General features: G+C 38.2%; 1 protein-coding gene across 5 annotated transcripts in view; it reads right to left on the reverse strand.

Moving 5' to 3' along the window:
* septin9a (septin 9a) overlaps positions 1–19,691 on the reverse strand; it is a 103,444-nt gene that overhangs the window by 58,182 nt on the left and 25,571 nt on the right. For 3 of the 5 annotated variants that reach the window (XR_010894632.1, XM_067382168.1, XM_067382170.1), the window contains one exon: positions 127–807. Coding sequence is in view for 4 of the 5 variants with exons in the window: in XM_067382168.1 (XP_067238269.1) it covers positions 127–807 (681 nt within the window). In the remaining variant the exon portion in view is untranslated. Of the gene's footprint in view, positions 1–126; positions 808–1,949; positions 2,013–14,362; positions 14,906–19,691 lie in introns of those variants that run through there. The other 2 variants (XM_067382169.1, XM_067382171.1) reach the window with 2 other exon arrangements.

Consider the following 19,691-nt stretch of genomic DNA (forward strand, 5'->3'; position numbering starts at 1 on the left):
AGAGCATATGAAACTGCCTCAGCAGCAGGCACTCCAAGTGCACTTAACAGTGTAAACATCAGATCCAGATCATGTAGGCAACTAGCCAGACAGCAATTTAGAAATGAAAAATCACATGCGACTTACTCTCTAGAGGCCTTGCGGGGGCTTCGTGTACTGATGGAGGGGTTTTGTATTCATTAAAGGTAGGAGTGATGCTGGCTGCTGAGGTGAAGCTGTTCTCCGACTCCCTCGCAGGAGACGGTGTGTCCAGCTGTCTGTTAATGTGCATCTCAGGCCGTCTAGATGGAGCTGAGATCTCAAGAGGGCTGGGAGGCTCTGCTCGCTTCTGGGACAGCTCGGGAATCCGGGACGTAGATACTGGCGGGTCGGCTCTCCTAGGAGGTGTTGGAGGTTCTTGGGGTCTGCTGTGGTTACCCTCAGCCCTTCTGTGAACTGGCACATCTGTGGCTTTACTCTGGAGCGAGACCTCAGGTCTCTTTAAGCCGAAGCGGGCGATACCGGGACTGGGTGAGCTGTCCACCTGCTTCGAGGATATGTCGATGGAGATCTCCGTCCTGCGTGACCCAGCGTCTTGGATGCGGCCCCCTGATAACTCCATGCGGCGCAGGCTGGACTTTGGAGAGCGCTGGTTGGAGGACGAATCTGAAGCGTGCCTGGAGGTGGATTCGGAGTTGAGGGATCTCGAGTCGTAGAAGCGGCTGCTTGCAGAAGAGGTGGAGGAACGCAGAGGGTTGGTTGTTCTACGGGAAATAGGGGAAGGGTTTGTGGATGTATCCTCCTCCACTTCAAAGGACCTCTTAAGTGCTGTGAACAAATATAAACAAATATGTGCATAAAAACCAGCAACTTTCAAAACTTAAAACAGAAAACCTACTTAAAATAGATAACTAAATACATTTATTTACACTTAAACTAATTATTTGTAGTATGTTTAGGTAGGATTTATACTAACTTAAACCTAAAACTGAATCATATTTTAAAAAGGAGCATAAGAGTTGCCTTATTAAAAAAATATAGCCAATAGGGCTAAATAAAAAAATAAAAGAAGCCAGACTGATATAATCGCCAGTCAATCATTCTGAGTGCACTGGTAGAAAAAGAAACCTTTTTTACTGGTTAAAATTGTAAACAAAGTTCGCAGGGTCACACTCATCTCCATAACAAATGTAACAAGACGCTGAAACAAAGGTTTCTTTTGCGCTGGAGGGGAAATAAAGCTAAAGAGTACTTGTCTGCTTGATATAAGCACAATTTTTGGATTTCTGTATTTTAAAATACCTGATTTCACACGTTTAAAATGTTTCGTAAACATATCTGCAGCTTGAGAGCGCTCGCGCCTAAAAGAACACAGCCTTCACCTGACGCAAGCGCAATTATCACCTGACCTAAAGCGCCATATCCGATTCTTCAACGAATCGTGCTTTTGAGTCAATGAATCGGTTGGCTCACAAAGGTTTGTTCATTGAATCGGTCCGAGCGGGAGCCAAAAACCGAACCATTAAACAGAGAAAAGCCTCTTTCATTAGATCTGACTTGTGATGATGAGCGAGCTGACAAGATTAGGACTGAACCGAGGATTTGAATGAGGTAAGTTAATTTAACAGAATAGCAGAAATATTACAGATTTAAGAAATTTAAGAATCATTATTTAATATATATATATATATATATATATATATATATATGAATTAATTTGATGACAGCGCAATGCATACGAAATAGTTTTGTTTTTATTAAATATCATTTAAATGTTCGAAACATTTTCAGCCAAGAGATGTAACTTAGGCCTAAAGGAATTTTAATACTGTTTGCAAACACTGTCTTTAGATTTATAATGACTCTGTTTTAAGAGCAGATATTTCAGACTGTACAGGCTTAGGTATTCATAAAACGAAACTGAAGAAAAAAAACCTAATAAACAGCAATATATATAATATCCTACCTACTTGTTTACACGAGCGTTCAGAAACCACGAGGGACGTAATTACGCAATGACGTAAAATGAGCACTGAATCAATTTTTTTAACGGCTCTTTGAAATGAACTGTTTGAAAGAGTCTACTCGCGAAAACGAGTCATCTGCCGTTTCCTCCATTTATTCGGCGAATCATATTTCAAATTGTATCATTTTAAAGTTAAACGTTGTCTAGATTAGTATATCTGATCTCTGCTCTATATTTTTCGGCTATTTACACAATTTATTTGGCCCACTGTTTCAACATCATGATATTCTAAAAAAAAGAGTATGAAAATACTCATATTCTATAAGTACATCAATGCAATATGGGTTCTTAAACTATAATATATTTTCGTGGCCAGAGATCTTGTTTTTAATATTTAAAAAAAAAAAAAAAAAGTAGACTTTCTTTACTTGTCTTCTTGAATTCCTTGTTCACTTAGAAAGCAGTAGGAGTGTATTGTTTTTTTTTTTTTATTTATTTGGGTTTTTTTTTATTACAATTATGAGGTAATTTTAGGTCACTATGCTGTGTGCAGAGGAGCAAAACCTACAAAAACTCAAATAAGAATACAGTATAATGAAATAAATGTCACATTCATAGAAAGCTAAATGTATAAGTTGTTATATAATTGATAGAAAATAATTCCATTACATATGATGCATCAGGGGCATTTTTGTAACTTTCGGCTTTTTTGTCCTGGTTCATTTCTTACACTACAGAGAGATTGCTGGCATTGCATCAAGACAAAAAAGTTTTCCTCCATAGCTAAGAGTGCAAACATTGATGAGTTTTTGAAACTAGAGCTGGAGAGCCTTAAGATTAGATTTTTCAATTATCTGCAGTGTGGTGCTTGACAGAAACAGACACACAATGGCATCTTTGGTCACTCAGGACATTTGTCTCTACTAATCCCCAGGAAATTTCTAGACACTCGAGTCATGTACAGACACAGCAGTCAAAGTAATGGCCAACAGCAGCGCTATGCCTTTAATTTCTGAGCAGGTGGTTGCTATCCCATCCAGTTGGTCTGTACAAACATTAACCCACACATCCCTCTGTGTCTTCTGTAGAATGGTATGGCTGCTTGTCTCTGCTGTTTTGTAAATAAAATCCCTTCATTTTCATGCTGGTTCTTGCAATTTACTGGACGTGTGTAACATATTACCAAGTGCCTCATTTTAGCACATGATTTTGAAGCTCAGCGACTATTTCATGACTGAAACAACTGAAACAGCAGTTTGGCCTAGTAAGATTTGGAACATTAGCCAAAATAAACAGTATAATCTCTATTTACTGTGACCTTTTGTTGCTATCTCTCTGAAGCTACTCTGAAATCAAAGTTTAGCAAGTTTTGTTTTTCTCGAGTCAATGAACGCTGGTTAGATGCAAAGGGCCCTTGCAATTCTTGCTTTTTTGTCATACAAACTTCAAGGCATCAAATTCAAAGCTGGATCTAAGTTCAGTGTGGGAGAGGATCAGTGTTTGAAGTACTATTGGCAGCCATATTCATGAGAAAAACACGATTGCTGTTTGTGCACATCAGATATGAAGGCATGGGACAAAATATGAATATCTTGGGCATATCTTAGGCAAAAGGTGGCTAATTCTATTCTCAAATCATCTTGAAAACTTAAAGGTAGGGTAGGCGATTTTTTTATAAACACTTTTTGTTATACTGGTTTGGACTCTCTTCACATCCTGATCGCAATCAATAATAGAAGTGGTCTAAATGTTTAAAAATGTACATATGTCTTCTGTGGAAGTCTCAAAAAAAATGTTCATCCAATCATTGCATTAGGTCCAAATGCAATTGTACAATGCCCTGTCAACATATGTATTTCCATACCTCTGTGCACCTGCTTGCACATACATCAGACGTCATCAGCATATTGTAGACAGATGTAAACAAACAGCAGCCACCTTTTACAGTTCCTCCTGAGCCAAAACAATGAGATTATGCTGTTCACACCATGTCTTAACCGTAATTATGAGATATCAACCCGTGACTTTCTACCCAGAGCTGATCCCATGTTCAGACATGGAATTATGCGTTTCGATGTCAATACTACCAATGCCGAAATTAATCTGCAGCAGTCAGGTGGTACAAGTAAGAGCTCTGCAAATTGTTTACGTTCATTATGTAATGTTATGTGCTTTAAGACATGAGGTAATTTAACATTTTTTTCTCGTTTTGTGATGCTTTACAGACTCTGCTGTGTGTGTTTGTGTTTTGGAGGAGGCGCGGCTTTGGAGACGCTCTAAAGGGAGGGTAGGATCTTATGCTTTCAAAGCTCACTTGCTATGGGGCGTTCCGAAATTGCCTACCCTACCTTCAAACATCCAACAGACTTATTAGGCACAGTATGCACAGCAGTGTTGTTATTTTTAACTAAAAAAACATTCAAAATAATTTTCATATTAAAGGGATAGTTCACCCAAAAATGAAAATTTGATGTTTATCTGCTTACCTCCAGGGCATCCAAGATGTAGGTGATTTTGTTTCTTCAGTAGAACACAAATGATGATTTTTAACTACAACCGTTGCATTCTGTCAGTCATATAATGCATGTAAATGGGAACTCAATCTATAAGAGTCAAAAAACATGCACAGACAAATCCAAATTAAACCCTGCAGCTCGTGACGGCACATTGATGTCCTAAGACACGAAACGATCGGTTTGTGTGAGAAACCGAACAGTATTTATATAATTTATTACCTCTAAAACACCACTATATCAAACTGCCCTGCGCATTCGGTTAGTGAGGTCTGAAGGCGTTCTGATGACGGAAGTGATATCTCACTTATTGAATCAAAGCGCGCGAGATCACTTCCGTCATCAGAACGCGTTTTCTGACCTCACTAACCGAATGCGCAGGGCAGTTGGATATAGTGGCGTTTTAGAGGTAAAAAATTATATAAATACTGTTCGGTTTCTTGCACAAACCAATTGTTTTGTGTCTTAGGACATTAATGTGTTGTCACAAGCCACAGGGTTTAATTTGGATTTGTCTGTGCATGTTTTTTTTTTACTCTTATAGATGAAGTTCCCATTGACATGCATTATAAGACTGACAGACGGCAACGGTTGGAGTTAAAAATCATCATTTGTGTTCTAGTGAAGAAAAAATCACCTACATCTTGGATGCGCTGGGGGTAAGCAGATAAACATCAAATTTTCATTTTTGGGTGAACTATCCCTTTAAAAATGCCTTGTAAAAGTATCCATTATGAACCTCAATGTTTTACGTCATGCTTTTCGGTGGCACACTTATCATAACACAGCAGGACTTGTCGACCCCAACACACATGGATCTAGTTTCTTCCAACACACAGGAAAAATGACCTCCGGTCAGCAGGACAGGATGAAAGCTGATGGTCCTGTTTTACAGTACCTCCCTTGCATTTGGATAAGGAAATGAGGCCTGCCAGGCATTTGATTCATTTTTGAGAGAGTTTTTTTTCCCCTTACACCACTGGTGTTTTGATTGGATATGTGATACTGTACATTTAGGCTCATAACACAGTTGTTTTGAACTGGTTAACTTTTTCTCATGAGCCAGAGGACAGAATGACTATTTTTCTCATGTCTCATCTTCAGAGGGGGCTTTTTTTTAAAGCTGTGCCCAGATGATGTCATTTCCTGTCATTTTAAAGTGTGGTTGGATTAAAAAGGAATCCTACTTCATGCAGGGAAATGTGTGCAATGTATGCATGCGTCAGATACAAACAACATAACTTTAGTAGCAGTTCACACACACATAAAGTCCCTGAGGCAGGATTGTGATTGTGTAAAATGATTGTGAATGGGTGTTAAACAGGAAGAGATATTGTCAGTTTTGTTCCTTTTAGTTCAGGCAACAATATGCTTGTCACAAAATAGAAGTATACACATATGAATCATAATAGTTTGATAATCAACAGAATTAATAGCTCTTAAGTTTTGTCCTCAAACAACCTTTTCATGCACAGGCAGGAAGTGAATGATTACAGACATATTTTATTGTTTAGTCCATTATGGTCGCTCTGAGCTTTTAGACTACATAAAGTACAATATAAAAACCATACAGTCCACTACAGCCAAACCAAGCACATGATCTCTTACATAATAATCTTCTGCTCAATGTGGTGCATGTGTATTTTTGACAGGGTAAGCTGGCTAGACATATTTGATGAGAGCTCCAATGGTGTCGTACTTTGAAAAACAAACCTCAGTCTATCTGTGGTTTCATAAACTATTTAGAGTATCCAAAAGATCCAGATCACAAAATGCACTGAAATGCCTGCATCAAATACATTTAAGAAAAATCCATTCCTGTAAAGGTGAACGGCATTTTTCGGAAGATTTTCAAATACACTTTCTGTCCTTGTTTGTGCAATACTCATTCCATTGTGTAATGGGGTGGTTGCTATGCAGTTGCTAAGGTGTTCTAAATCTTCATTAGCACATTTCTATACAATTGCTAAGATAAAAGTAGCATTTAGCCCCTGGTTATGCAGCTGCTAGGAAGATGCTAGTATGATCTTGTTGAATGTACTGTTTAAGTACAAGCTTTAGTACAAGTTTTTATGTTATGTAGGCTTTGGGTTAATGGCTTGTTCACACCAAGAGCAATAACTATAATGATAAGACAGCACAGAGGAACAATATCATTACATTTTTTTTTTTTTTTCAGCTGATGAACAATAAAAACATTGGAAGCCCATCAGAATCCATGCTGCTTTAAAAAGCTTGAGTATTCTCTGATATATTTTTATCCATTTTAATATTTAGCAGACAAAACCATAAGTCTGTTCAAAAAGCAAGAGCATGTCTCCTCGAGTTGCGCTCCAAAGTATGTGCAATAGCAAGCAGCACTAACTAAAATTAAAGTGGGTGATTTGATAGCTGTTTGGTCCAGAAATTAACTTAAAGGCATAATATGTAAGATTTTTGGATTAAAATATCCAAAAACCAGTAGAACACAAGTCAATATTTTGTTCACTTACTACTTGCATTATCTCAAATGTTTCCAAGTATGTTTAAATCCAGAGAATTAAGCAATTTTAACCAGGATACGGACCATGTCCGTGCATCACCTATCAATGGCATCAAACCCGCGTTACCCTCTGGTTTTATTTTGTAGAAACCATGAAAACACCAAAGACGCTTTAATATATTATGTTTTATTAGACAGGTCATCTCGTTTTCTTGATCTACTGCAAATACCATGTGTTTCCATGTCTCATAACAGCCGCCGAGTGAACACACAGAGTAGCATGATAACAAATTTCAACACACAAATGTATCTAATATAAAACAGCACTGCGTTACCCCACATACGCATGACCGGAAGAAGCGGAAGTGCTCGTCTGCGGCATAATAAAAGCTCCGCCGCTCTCGAGCCGCGTGTCGCGCTCGTCTCTCATTAACAATCGCTCCAGCGGCTTCGTTCAACTCCAACGGCTTTCAGCCACACCCTGCTTCATACGACAGTTAATACATCTTTAATACATTAGCTCAGGGGTAGGCAAGTTCGGTCCTAGAGAGCCGCTGTCTTGCTGAGTTTAGCTCCAACCTTAATCAAACACACCTGAACAAGCTAATCAAGCTCTTCAGGATTACTAAGGCTATAGGCAGTTGGAGCTAAACTCTGCAGGACAGCAGCTCTCTAGGACTGAACTTGCCTACCCCTGCATAGCACATCCATTAATACGATTTCTGTCCACATTCCGTCGGATTCTTTTCCACCGGCTGTAGGACAACACCTCCCATGATTCCGCAAAATCAAGGCGTCATCAAGCTACGCCTTTGTTTTGAATAAGCAACCTCTAGTGGCGAAATTCACATAGTGTCCCTTTAACAGTTCAACTATAATCTTAAGAGCAATCTATCGTAATTATCAGTCACATCTAGTCACATTTCTAGCCAGAAAAAAAGACTTTCGTAGCAGCTCAACACCATAATGCCAGAGAATCAGAGGTTTTTGAGGTATGTGCCGACAAAAACAACAGGATACAAACAGATAGTGTAATTCTGCTGTAATGATATGTTTGGCCTTGCTGATCTGCGAGAGTTGGAAGCTATGTGACGCAGCCCCGGGCTGTGGTGGGAAATGGGCCGCACAAAAACGCATAAGAGTCTTCTCTCTCTCCCACAGTACACACAGCTGCAGCTTTGAGTAAACATGTACATACAAACTCACACAGATGTGTTTGCTCTCACACAACCCTATGCTCAAACACATGCACATCTATGGAAGCAAGAGTTTGTGTTTGGTTGTACGTATGCATAACTGCTCATCAATTAGTTGTCCAGAAATTAGCCAACTAATCTACAGGTTGAGGTTTGGCTCAATGTACAGGTGAGAAACAAACATCTGCATATCTTCACTGCTTACGGTTTCTGTTAGCCTCCGGGTAACAGTTGATTAGTTTCTGGGCGGTTTGCATTTTTGGCTTGTATGTTAACAGTCAAAATGAACTTCATCTCAAATGTCAGCAGCACCAGCGTAGTTTACTGGGTTCACATTATTTTCACTTAATTACAGGTAACTGTGCAAAACTATATGCACATGCAGCTACAGTTTGATGTACAATAGTCAATGGAAATAGAACAAGTGCAACTGAAGTCATGTGATTCACGAATAGTTGATAACCCAATTGGAAAATCCTTTTTAGGCTTGTTATTGGAAAATGGTCGATGGTCTAAGGTGGTCATTAGCTGGTCAGTTGCAGCAACAAACCAACTACCAGCTGGTTCACTCAATATGAAAATGACATAATTTACTCACATTCATGTTGTTATGTTCTTCTGTGGAACATATTAGAAGGTATTTTGATAAATGTCCATACAATATGGGCACCAAAACTGTTTAGCTATTGTGGTAGAATTTATCCTCTACCGCGTCTACTGGCGACAACTTGCTGCGAGTCGGACAGCGTCTTGCCCCCTATGAACACTAACACTTGGGAATAAGATCTTTAGTGTTCCACTAACCTGCTGCACAGCAGTAATCAGACAAGACTCCAGAAAATGTCTTCAGTGTGATTTTATCACGGCCGGGAGGACCAATTTCAGAGAAAATCTCCCGATCAAGAGCGTACAACAGTTTTTATTGAAAAGGAACATGGTAAAGGTGACACGATTCATTACATCATTTAATTCCAACTTGATTGGTTCAACATATGTATAATTCTTTGTTACTAGGTAGGAGTAAATCTCGATCATGAGGTTGGACATAAATAACAAAACTGGACAACCTGTCTAGTTTTATTTCTCCTTTTGTTATTTTTAGACACACAGTAGCCTAAATCTGGCCCAAGTGTTAGACATTCAGTATCAAAAACATATATGAATGTTATCCCTGTATGGAAAGAAATGTTAAGTTATGATTAATTAAAATTAAAGTTAAAATTAAAATTTCTTTCACACTATCAGCATTCTTCAATATAACTTAAAGAAAGAAAGAAAATTCTACAGATTTGGAACGACATGAGGGTGAGTACTGAGTAATTGATTTTTAGGTGAACTAACCCTTTACGACAACCAAGCTTTTTTAGAACATTGTTACGGGTTAACCAGCTATTGACCAGTCTAGACCAGCTAAAACCATCTACCAAATTAAAAAAAAAAAAATTCCAACTGGTTAATCATAGTTAATGCAACCCTAAATATAGTAAGTGTTGGCGAGAGTGATTGTGGCAGTGTTTTTATATAAATGACTTAAGTTTAAATGAAAATACAGATCTCTTTTCAATGCTATTTTAAGAAAGACTGAGGAAAACAGCATAAATACAGGCTGATATGACAAAACCATTATCAGTACACACTCTTTCTCATGCACCTCTCTTTTTTCCCTATATTTATAAACTTTACCTGTCTCTATTTTAAAGGTGCCATAGAATTTAAAATTGAATTTACCTTGGCACAGCTGAATAACAAGAGTTCAGTACATGGAAATTCTTATGTAAATCTCATTTGTTTAAAAGACCTCCGAAGAACAGGCGAATCTCAACATAACACCGACTGTTACGTAACAGACTAGGTAAGCAAGCAAGAACAATAGCGAAAAATGGCAGATGGAGCAATAATAACTGACATGATCCATGATAACATTATATTTTTAGTGATATTTGTAAATTGTCTTTCTAAATGTTTCGTTAGCATGTTGCTAATGTAATGTTAAATGTGGTTAAAGTTACCATCGTTTCTTACTGTATTCACAGAGACAAGAGCCGTCGCTATTTTCATTTTTAAACACGTGCAGTCTGTATAATTCATAAACACAACTTCATTCTTTATAAATCTCTCCAACAGTGTAGCATTAGCCGTTAGCCACGGAGCATAGCCTCAAACTCATTCAGAATCAAATGTAAACATCAAAATAAATACTTTACTCACATGACCTGAAGCATGCATGCAGTATGCATGACGAACATCTTGTAAAGATCCATTTGAGGGTTATATTAGCTGTGTGAACTAGCGGGTTTTATAGCGGAGAGCTCGGGGGGCAGGGATCGCGCAATTTAAAGGGGCCGCAGCCTGAATCGGCGCATATTTAATGATGCCCAAAAAAACCTTTGGATTGGTGTTAAACCAAGGTAAACCAATGCTCATAACAATCATCCATTCAAGTTCTGCAGCTTAGCAAGGGTTAACTTCAGGCATATTATAAGGTTTCATAAATGAGAACTTTTAATATCCTCTCAGTTACAGATAGCCATAAACTTCAGTCATGTGACTGCTCACCATAACACATGCACATAGCACGTTTCCAGGGAGTATATCAATATGTTTTCACTTCCAAAGTAGAGCCATGAATTTTAGATGTTATGAGCTTCATTTATTAAGCCCATTTCCTTGTGCGGAGGCCAGCACTGAATAAAGGGAAGTCATTTATTGCTATGTCCCCAATCTCAATTCTCTGAAAGAGTGAAAACGGCATTAGGCTGTATGTGATGTGATGTCATTGGCGGGAGGCACTGCTAGCAGATAGCATCACTTATTTGTTTTGCTCTGGGAGCCGCTAATCTGCTAAAAAGGCTAGCATTGCTAGTGTAGCATATGTTGTTCACTTGTTTCCAAATAGGATTCTTAACTAGCAAGACATTTTTAGTGAGCGAGCTTTAACAAAAGTTGGTTGACAAGCATCACCAGCTAAGTTTAAAACTGTGCTAGTTCATCAGGTAGACCAGCCAGGAAATTCATGCTGGTCTAAGATGTATTTATTTTTAGCAGTACTGAAAGGATTTCCTTATCTTCATGTGAAACTTACCATAGAATTGATAAGCATTTGCTTGTTTATTTACTAGTCGTTAACTGAAGCTAATAGACTTGTAATGTGAATATAGCAGTGAGATGGTTTTCCAACCCTGAGCTAACATTGCACAGAACCACACTATAAAGTGCATACTTCTCTTTATAGTGTGGTCAGTCCTGCCTTTACATTCTGCAAATAGCCACGCTTGATGATGAATTTAGAGACAACACTTATAGCTTTACATGCAGCAACATGAAAGTGGTTTGGTCGCAGTATAATGTGAGTGCTTTCCTGTGCTGATGTCTGATTTGTTAGCAATGAAATGAGTCCCATCTGAAATAGTTGTCATGTGTCCGTAAAATGACCAAAAGCTGCCAATTTAAGTCATCCAGAGCACCCTGTTCTCAGACTATGACAATTCTAGACTAGCCAAGTATTTATGTGTCTCTAAATGAGTCCTACTGGATTGCAAACACATAAACCAATATGCTTCTATCTGTCTCAATCATTCAAGCACTCTCGCCCCAGTGTTTACTTGTGAATGACACTGAATGTGTCTGAATTGGTTTGGTCTCAGGCTGAGACAGCTGACAGTCTGTTGCCTACCACACACAAAACTGGAAAATAAGATTTGATGGCTTAGTAGCAAAGGGAACTAAATATCCACAAGCAGAACAGGATAGTATTTAATCAATTGTTTGTTTGTTTATTTACAGTTGCATTTTTTTTTTTACTAAATAAATCCATTTGCTAAGACTGCTGCACCTTTATTTAAATATTTTTTTCATACCAGTTTATTTCAGATAACTCCGCCCCTTAACGGCACATAACAAAAATCTGTGGTTTGTCACTTTATAATTAGAGATTCACAATATTTTAGTACTAATAAATATTTTTTTTTTTAAATTGATCATACCGTTCTTAATAGTATATTTAATTGTTCATGCTCACTATTTTTACATTTAGATTAGGCCTACCTTTGCCGTCATCTAACACATTATTAAAGGGTTATTCACCCGAAAATGTAAATTCTGTCATTTATTACTCACCCTCATGTCGTTCCACACCCGTAAGACCTTCGTTAATCTTCAGAACACAAATTAAGATATTTTTGATAAAATCCGATGGCTCAGTGAGGCCTCCATTGACAGCAAGATAATTAACACTTTCAGATGCCCAGAAAGCTACTAAAGATGTATTTAAAACAGTTCATGTGACTACAGTGGTTCAAACTTAATGTTATAAAGTGGCAAGAATATTTTTTGTGCGCCAAAAAACAAACAAACTAAATAACGACTTTATTCCACAGTTTCTAAAGTTTCAAAAATTCATGAAGCTTCGAAGCTTTACGAATCTTTTGTTTTGAATCAGTGGTTCAGAGCATGTATCAAACTGCCAAAGTCACGTTATTTCAGTAAACGAGGCTTCGTTACGTCATAAGTGTTTTGAAATTTCAATGGTTCACCGCTGGGGGGGCGTGACTTTGGCAGTTTGATACACACTCAGAACCACTGATTCGAAACAAAAGATTCATAAAGCTTCGAAGCTTCATGAAGCAGTGTTTTGAAATCGCCCATCACTAGATATTGTTGAATAAAGTAGCTATTTTGTTTTTTTGCTGCACAAAAAGTATTCTCGTCACTTCATAACATTAAGGTTGAACCACTGTAGTCACATGAACTGATTTAAATATGACTTTAGTAGCTTTCTGGTCATCTGAAAGTTAATTATCTTGCTGTCAAAGGAGGCTTCACTGAGCCATCGGATTTTATCAAAAATATCTTAATTTGTGCTCTGAAGATGAATGAAGGTCTTATGGGTGTGGAACGACATGAGGGTGAGTAATGACAGAAATTTCATTTTTGGGTGAACTAACCCTTTTAATGAAATCGTTAGCAAATCTCAAAATGAATGTCATTTAGTATATTATGTTATGATGCCTAAATTCACTAAATTCAATTTTATTTACACAAAATAGTATAGAATTTTAATATCAGCCAATTATTGTTTTCAGCCATAACGTGAAAATATTTAATGGCTTATCAGTATCGTTCAGAATTTTCCCTGTCTTAGATGGTCCTAGGCCACAATAAGCCACAATGTGGACGTTTATTCCAACGTCTGGATTTGTCAAAAACACATACACAAAAATAAAGGTTCATAAACATGCATCTTAAATAGAGAGAACTCTACGTCTGGCAAACCCTCCATTTTCGGCACCCACAGAATTCAGCGCTTTCTGTGGAATTTCCTCCTTCGTTTGTCTGTAAGTTTTAGCTCAAAGCCAGAGCACACTGTCTGCCTCTTTGTCTGTCTGTCTGTCTCTCTCTCTCTCTCTCATCCATTCACTCCTCTGGACAAAAGCATCTCTTTCTGTCAAAGTATATATCCATGAAGAAGCAGCCAGGTGCACAGCCAAAGCCTCTCATCCGGGTGAGCCAAGTCATCAGCTTACTTATGAAGACCACCCTGACCTGACCTGCATGTCATTCCTCGCCCTCTGACCTCCCGATATTTGGCTTAAAACTATTTCTGTGGCTCAATAAGTGATGACACTGAAAAAGCCAGACAAGTGGGAATGCGTCTTGTCTATGAGAGGCGTGTGTGTTTGTCAAGGTCTCTCGCAGCTGGATGAGAGGTGTTGAGAGAGGAAAAGAGAGAGGAAAGGGGGAAGGGGGGGATGACAGAGCAAATCAATGCCAGGAGCACGATGATGAAAAAAAAAAATGAAAGAAAGAAACAGAGACGTGAAGCTCGCGGAGGTGGGCAGGACGAACGGACGGCAGCCAGGTGTGATCCTCATAGCCACGGTCAGTGTGCTGATGGTTATTGTTGCTTTCGTGTTAGTGCAGTGAGGACGTTTCCTGTCATGCAGGACCGTTTGTGTGTACAGCCCACAGAAAAGAGTGAATAGCACGTACTGTGTATGACAGATACACACACAGAGCTGCAGACGGCCACATGACCTCCGTGACACAACCACAGCACACTCAGATATAGAAACAGAGACACCAGATTCACATTGACCATTCGCACTTTATAATAATATAAAAAAGTAATAGAACTGTTTCTAAAGTATCTGCTCAATGTTTTGTACTTTAAAACAACATTTTCTTTTCAAAATTCGAGAGAATCCTATACAAAAAAATGAACACAAACCTTCAAAGTCTGAGATTATTCCCTCCAAATGTGGATTGACAGTGGAATCAGACATTTTGAAGCTGAATCTGCGGGATCAAAGCAACCTTTCCCAGTAAGGCGAAACTCTCACAGACTTGGTGCTCTCCAGCTCCCAAACAAATCCCAAATTAGGAGGTAACAGGGGGAGGAAAAAAGAGAAAGCGATCAGAGCGGTCCCCAGATCCAAGCCCACGACTTTCTTAAAGGACCAACTAAGTTTTTCCCACTTCCTCCAGCTCTCTGAACGCAGCAGACCTCAGAATGAGAAACTGATGACAACCCCCCACCCCCTCTCGCTCTCTCACTCTCTCATTCCTGCCCTCTCTCCTCCCTCTCTCACTCTGACCGAGTTGTTTGCTTCTAACGTGAGTTATTTGAGTGAATGCTCAAATTGTACTTTCCAACACGCCCCCGTACACCCCGAAACGAGGCTCTTTTGCAATTGTAAAAGAGATAGCGTGATTATTTTTAGATGAAACCCATTCAGATTGTGTGACGTGGGTGGAAGAGAAGTGGAGGGCAACGGCGGTACATATTTCATCAGAATCCCTGAGGAGTGCACGTCTGCGCTTGCGGCTTCCCCAGTAGTTTCCTGAATTTCAGCACACGTCTATTGCCTGAGGCCACCAGCGCTCCTCGTATAGTAGAGAGGAGGATGGGTTGAGGCCACAGGGTGTGATAAATCAGTGACCTCATCTTTAGTTCGGACTCCATCAGGGCTGCATTTCTGCCCACACCTTCTGCTGAACCAACAGCACATGTGTTCATTTCATTTAGACATTTACGGCTCTGTGCACTGGCTACCAAGTTGAAGAGCTGGTTTTGTTTACAGACTGAATCTGCTAACTGCTGATCTGGTGTTGTATGACTGGTTTGTTGGGTTTTTTTGCATCTCCCAGAAGGAAATCTCTTTTGTTTGGAACATTACTGATCGGAAACACTATGAAATGGTGGGTTACATGCTGCACTGAGGCCTGAAGTGTCATGGGCTAGAGCCTAAAAAAACAGGAAAGTCAAGCTGTATGCGACTAATCATACAGCAGATTTCACAGTTCTTCAGGCATGTCTAATGCAAACACCAGGCCTTCTGTATACAGACTTGTAAACACACATATACACACCACACAAATCCGGTAAGGGGGAAGACGACGAGGTGCTGTTAAATGTATAGGAACAATCTGAAAAGTTTCAGGGGGTACATGGTATTAACCTGGACAGCCTGACTCATGAATATTAATTAGCTGAAGTACTACTATACACCCAGAAGTCCTTGCTCATTTGCTTATTATTTAGAAAGACTATTCAGAAGTGAGCATAATTCAGTTATATTTCAGATTTAACAATATTACTCTACTGTAGTCATTCGTTTATGTCCTTTTTCTAGCTGTTTTTAGGTATATTAAGTATTTCTGATGTCAGTTTTGTCAAGATTTTTTTTTGTACTTTTAAGTTTCAGTAAAGACATTTATAATAATACAAACCATTTCTATTTCAAATAAATGCTGTTTTTTTTAAACTTTCTATTAATCAAAGAATCCTGAAAAAATGTATGTTTCCACAAAAATATTAAGCAGCAAAAACACAACTGATTATTACTGATAATAAGAAGAAATGTTACATGAGCATGATTTTTCATGAGCATAATGATTTCTGAAGAATCATGCGACACTGAAGACTGGATTAAAGGCGCACTGTGTACATTTTAGCGGCATCTAGCGGTGAGGTTGTGAACTGCAACTAACAGCTCACACCCCTCCCTTTCCGAGAAGCTACGGTGGCCATCTGGCCGACACAAGACAAAGATGTCATCATCTGAGACAGCAGATTGAAGCTGTGAGAAGCAATGAGGTTTCTTCTTACTTCTAACAAAGAACGGTCTCTGCTTCTAATAAACCAGACAACTACTACCACTACTATTACTACTACTTTGTGCGTATTCAATGTAGTGACGATGCAAGCCTCTAAAAACATGAACAATTTAGAAAAACAAAATGGTGATGAAACGTGCTCTGTAGAGTGTTTGTCCGTTTAGGGCTGCTGTAGAAACATGCCGGCGCATAATGGCGACTTGAAATGTAAGGGGACCCGCGGTGTATGTGATAGAAATGGCTCATTCTATGGTAACAAAAACATAACAGTTCATTTATGTAAGGTCTTTATGTACCACAGAAAACATAGTTGTGTATATTATATTGCATTTCTGTCAATAGATCCTCCCAAATTTTTGGCTGCTGGAAATTCAGCTTTTCTAACACAGGAATAACTTACATTTTAGAATATTACAATTAAAAAACTATTTTAAATTGTAGTAATAATTTATAAAATTATTGTTTTTACTGCATTTATAATCAAATAAATGCATCCTTGGTGAGCAATAAAGACTTTCAAAAACATTTTCAAAAGTCTAAGGGACCCTAAAGAAAAGTAGTGTAGATTTGCTACTTTTTAATAGCTTGTAATGTAGCAAACTGCTTTTAAAAAAATGCTGGCTATGTAATTTAACGGTCACCTGTGACACACAGCTCTAGACAACATTCACCCACCATCACAAGCTCAAAAATTCCCAGAACTGGTCATTCATAAATTTAAAAAGAGCAGTATAACCACTAGATGTCGCTATAACACACAAAATATGTGCAAACGATTGTGGAATTTGACAGTCGTCTGAGAATTTCAGACTGAATTCTAGCACCTCCTGCATGCAAAAATTGAAATTAACAATAGTTAACACTGGTGAGATCTCACATGCTATATTATGGAGAGCTGTACCAGGCTGAGAGAGGCTTCTGGAAACACAAACTGCCTGAAGCCATAACTCATTAAACATACCAAAGAGAGAGATATCCTTGACACTGGAAAATGTAAACAATCACTTCAGTATTAGCTTCCATTTAGGTGATCTACGTTGCATTTGTGTTGCTAATTCTCCTGATGTGTATAAATTGTCTGTTGAACTCTGATTTTAGGAGCAAAGTAGAGCTACGGTGTCCTTTTTTTCCTCCTCCCTGAGCCTCTGCATGTTTACACACTGCCTCAGATCAGCAGTCAGGCTATCTGCACTGCTGTCGTCTCCCAGGACCCCATAATACTCTCCAGCAACAGAACATCTGGAGAGGGTCCCTAACACCCAGACTATAAGGGAGTTCACTCAGATTTACTCTTTCAGTGTGTTTCTTTGTCTTTGTCAGGTGAGTGTAGAAACGCAGCTTTACGCACAACTGCCAGTCTGCATGGAGAGGTTCTTGAGACTCCAGCAGCTTCAAATACTTATTTGTTACTCAAGAGTGACTTTTTTTTTTATAACTGCCCTTTTAATACAATTAGTCTGTTGACAGAAACTTTCCTTAATAAGCCAGAGCGAGTTCTTCTGTGCTCTAAATCACTCACAAATCCTTTGACACTTCGACAATCTCTATTCAGTTTTCATAAAATATTTGTTGTTTTTATGCCTTTTGCAAGACATTGCACCATGTCATGCTTTTCATCTTCAGAAAGATCTTTCTTCCTCCTCATATTGAACTGTGGCTTGCATTATAATGTGGAACAACCTCTTTAAGTAGGTTTTTCCATTTACCATTTTTATATGCGTATGTGTGTTCTTGTATATGTGGTTTATGAAGACACAAATTAGTATAATGACATGGGTATTACAACATAAAAATGGTTTATGAGGAAACTCCCTGTGTTCTCGTAAACCAAATGGCTTAAAAAACAAGGTATTTTTATTATTATTATTATTATTATTATTATTATTCAAAAATGCAGAAAGTTTTCTGTGATGGGCAGGGTTAGTGTAGGGGGATATAATATAGTTTGTACAGTCTAAAAACCATTGCACCTATGGAGAGTCCCTGTAAACCGCATATACAAGTATTTGTGTGTGCTACGTGTATAAAAAAACATACTATTTTTGACTATTTTATAAAAATTTAGTTAATAAATAAATAAATAATTATTATTACTATTATAATGGGTCGCAATTTGAACCAGTCATCACAGGTACCCCGTCAAAAATAAATAAATAAGTAAAAATGATTTCATGACAACCCTGAAACGGTCTACTGAATTGTAAGTGGCTCAGTTTACCAGTTCACCTCACACCCAAAGCTTTCCATATGCGTGAGTGCTACCTTCACGAGATATTGTTTGCATGTAAACAGGAAGGCCGTTTCCACTTTAAACATGCACACACCAAAGGGGTCCTGCTGAAGGTTATTTTTGCTTTAATTTACAAGTTTCTCTGTCTCTCTTCCTTTTTTGGCCTTGTGTGAAGGAGCATTATAAAGTACATGATGTTTTATACATGTGAGGCCCTGGTGACAACTCCTACTCTTTTAGCTGATGTTGACAGAGAAGAGAGGTTGTTAGTCCACAAGGATTTAATAACCCTTGGTATGTTTACTTTTATCAGAGCATAAATAATAGGATTAAAGGATATTATATACTGATGTAGTAATGTATCATCTGCTATATTCTATTCAAATGCAGGGTCAGCACCTGACTGTACTAAGTGAGAAGTGTTCATCTTATAGGTGTGGTAATGCTACACACTAGCCCAACAAATATGGGCAACAGGATATTATGGATAGGAGGGCTTCTGAATTTAATAAATAATAAATCTCAAATATTCAAAAATATGGAAGCCCAATTCAGCCACACAATAAAAAAAAAAAAAAAATCATGCCTTGGTAAATCTTAATTATGACATCAAAATCTAAGTTATCACATAGAAAGTCATAATCTCAATTTTTGAATCTCAGACAAAATTACAATTTAGTCCCTCAGTTTCACAGACAAGGCTTAAAGGATTAGATCACTTTCAAATTAAAATTTTCCTGATAATTTACTCACCCCCATGTCATCCAAGATGTTCATCTCTTTCTTTCTTCAGTCGAAAAGAAATTAAGGTTTTTGAAGAAAACATTCCAGGATTTTTCTCCTTATAGTGGACTTCAATGGCCTCCAAACGGTTGAAGGTCAAAATTACAGTTTCAGTGCAGCTTCAAAGGGCTTTAAACGATACTTGATGATTTTCATCAAAAATCTTAATTTCTTTTCGACTGAAGAAAGAAAGACATGAACATCTTGGATGACATGGGGGTGAGTAAATTATCAGGAAACTTTTATTTGAAAGTGAACTAATCCTTTAAGCCTAGTCCTAGACTAAAATGCACGTTTGAGCTGTTTTAACTGAAAGCAACATGCTTTTGCCATTGCTTTTGTCACAAGATGCACACCAGTAAGGTTTTGTTCTAAGGCACATTTATAAAAGCTACTTAAATTTCCTAACTGAACTAAGACCTTAATC

The sequence above is a fragment of the Chanodichthys erythropterus genome, chromosome 3 (genome assembly GCF_024489055.1).
Source record: "Chanodichthys erythropterus isolate Z2021 chromosome 3, ASM2448905v1, whole genome shotgun sequence".
Taxonomy (NCBI): Eukaryota; Metazoa; Chordata; class Actinopteri; order Cypriniformes; family Xenocyprididae; genus Chanodichthys; species Chanodichthys erythropterus.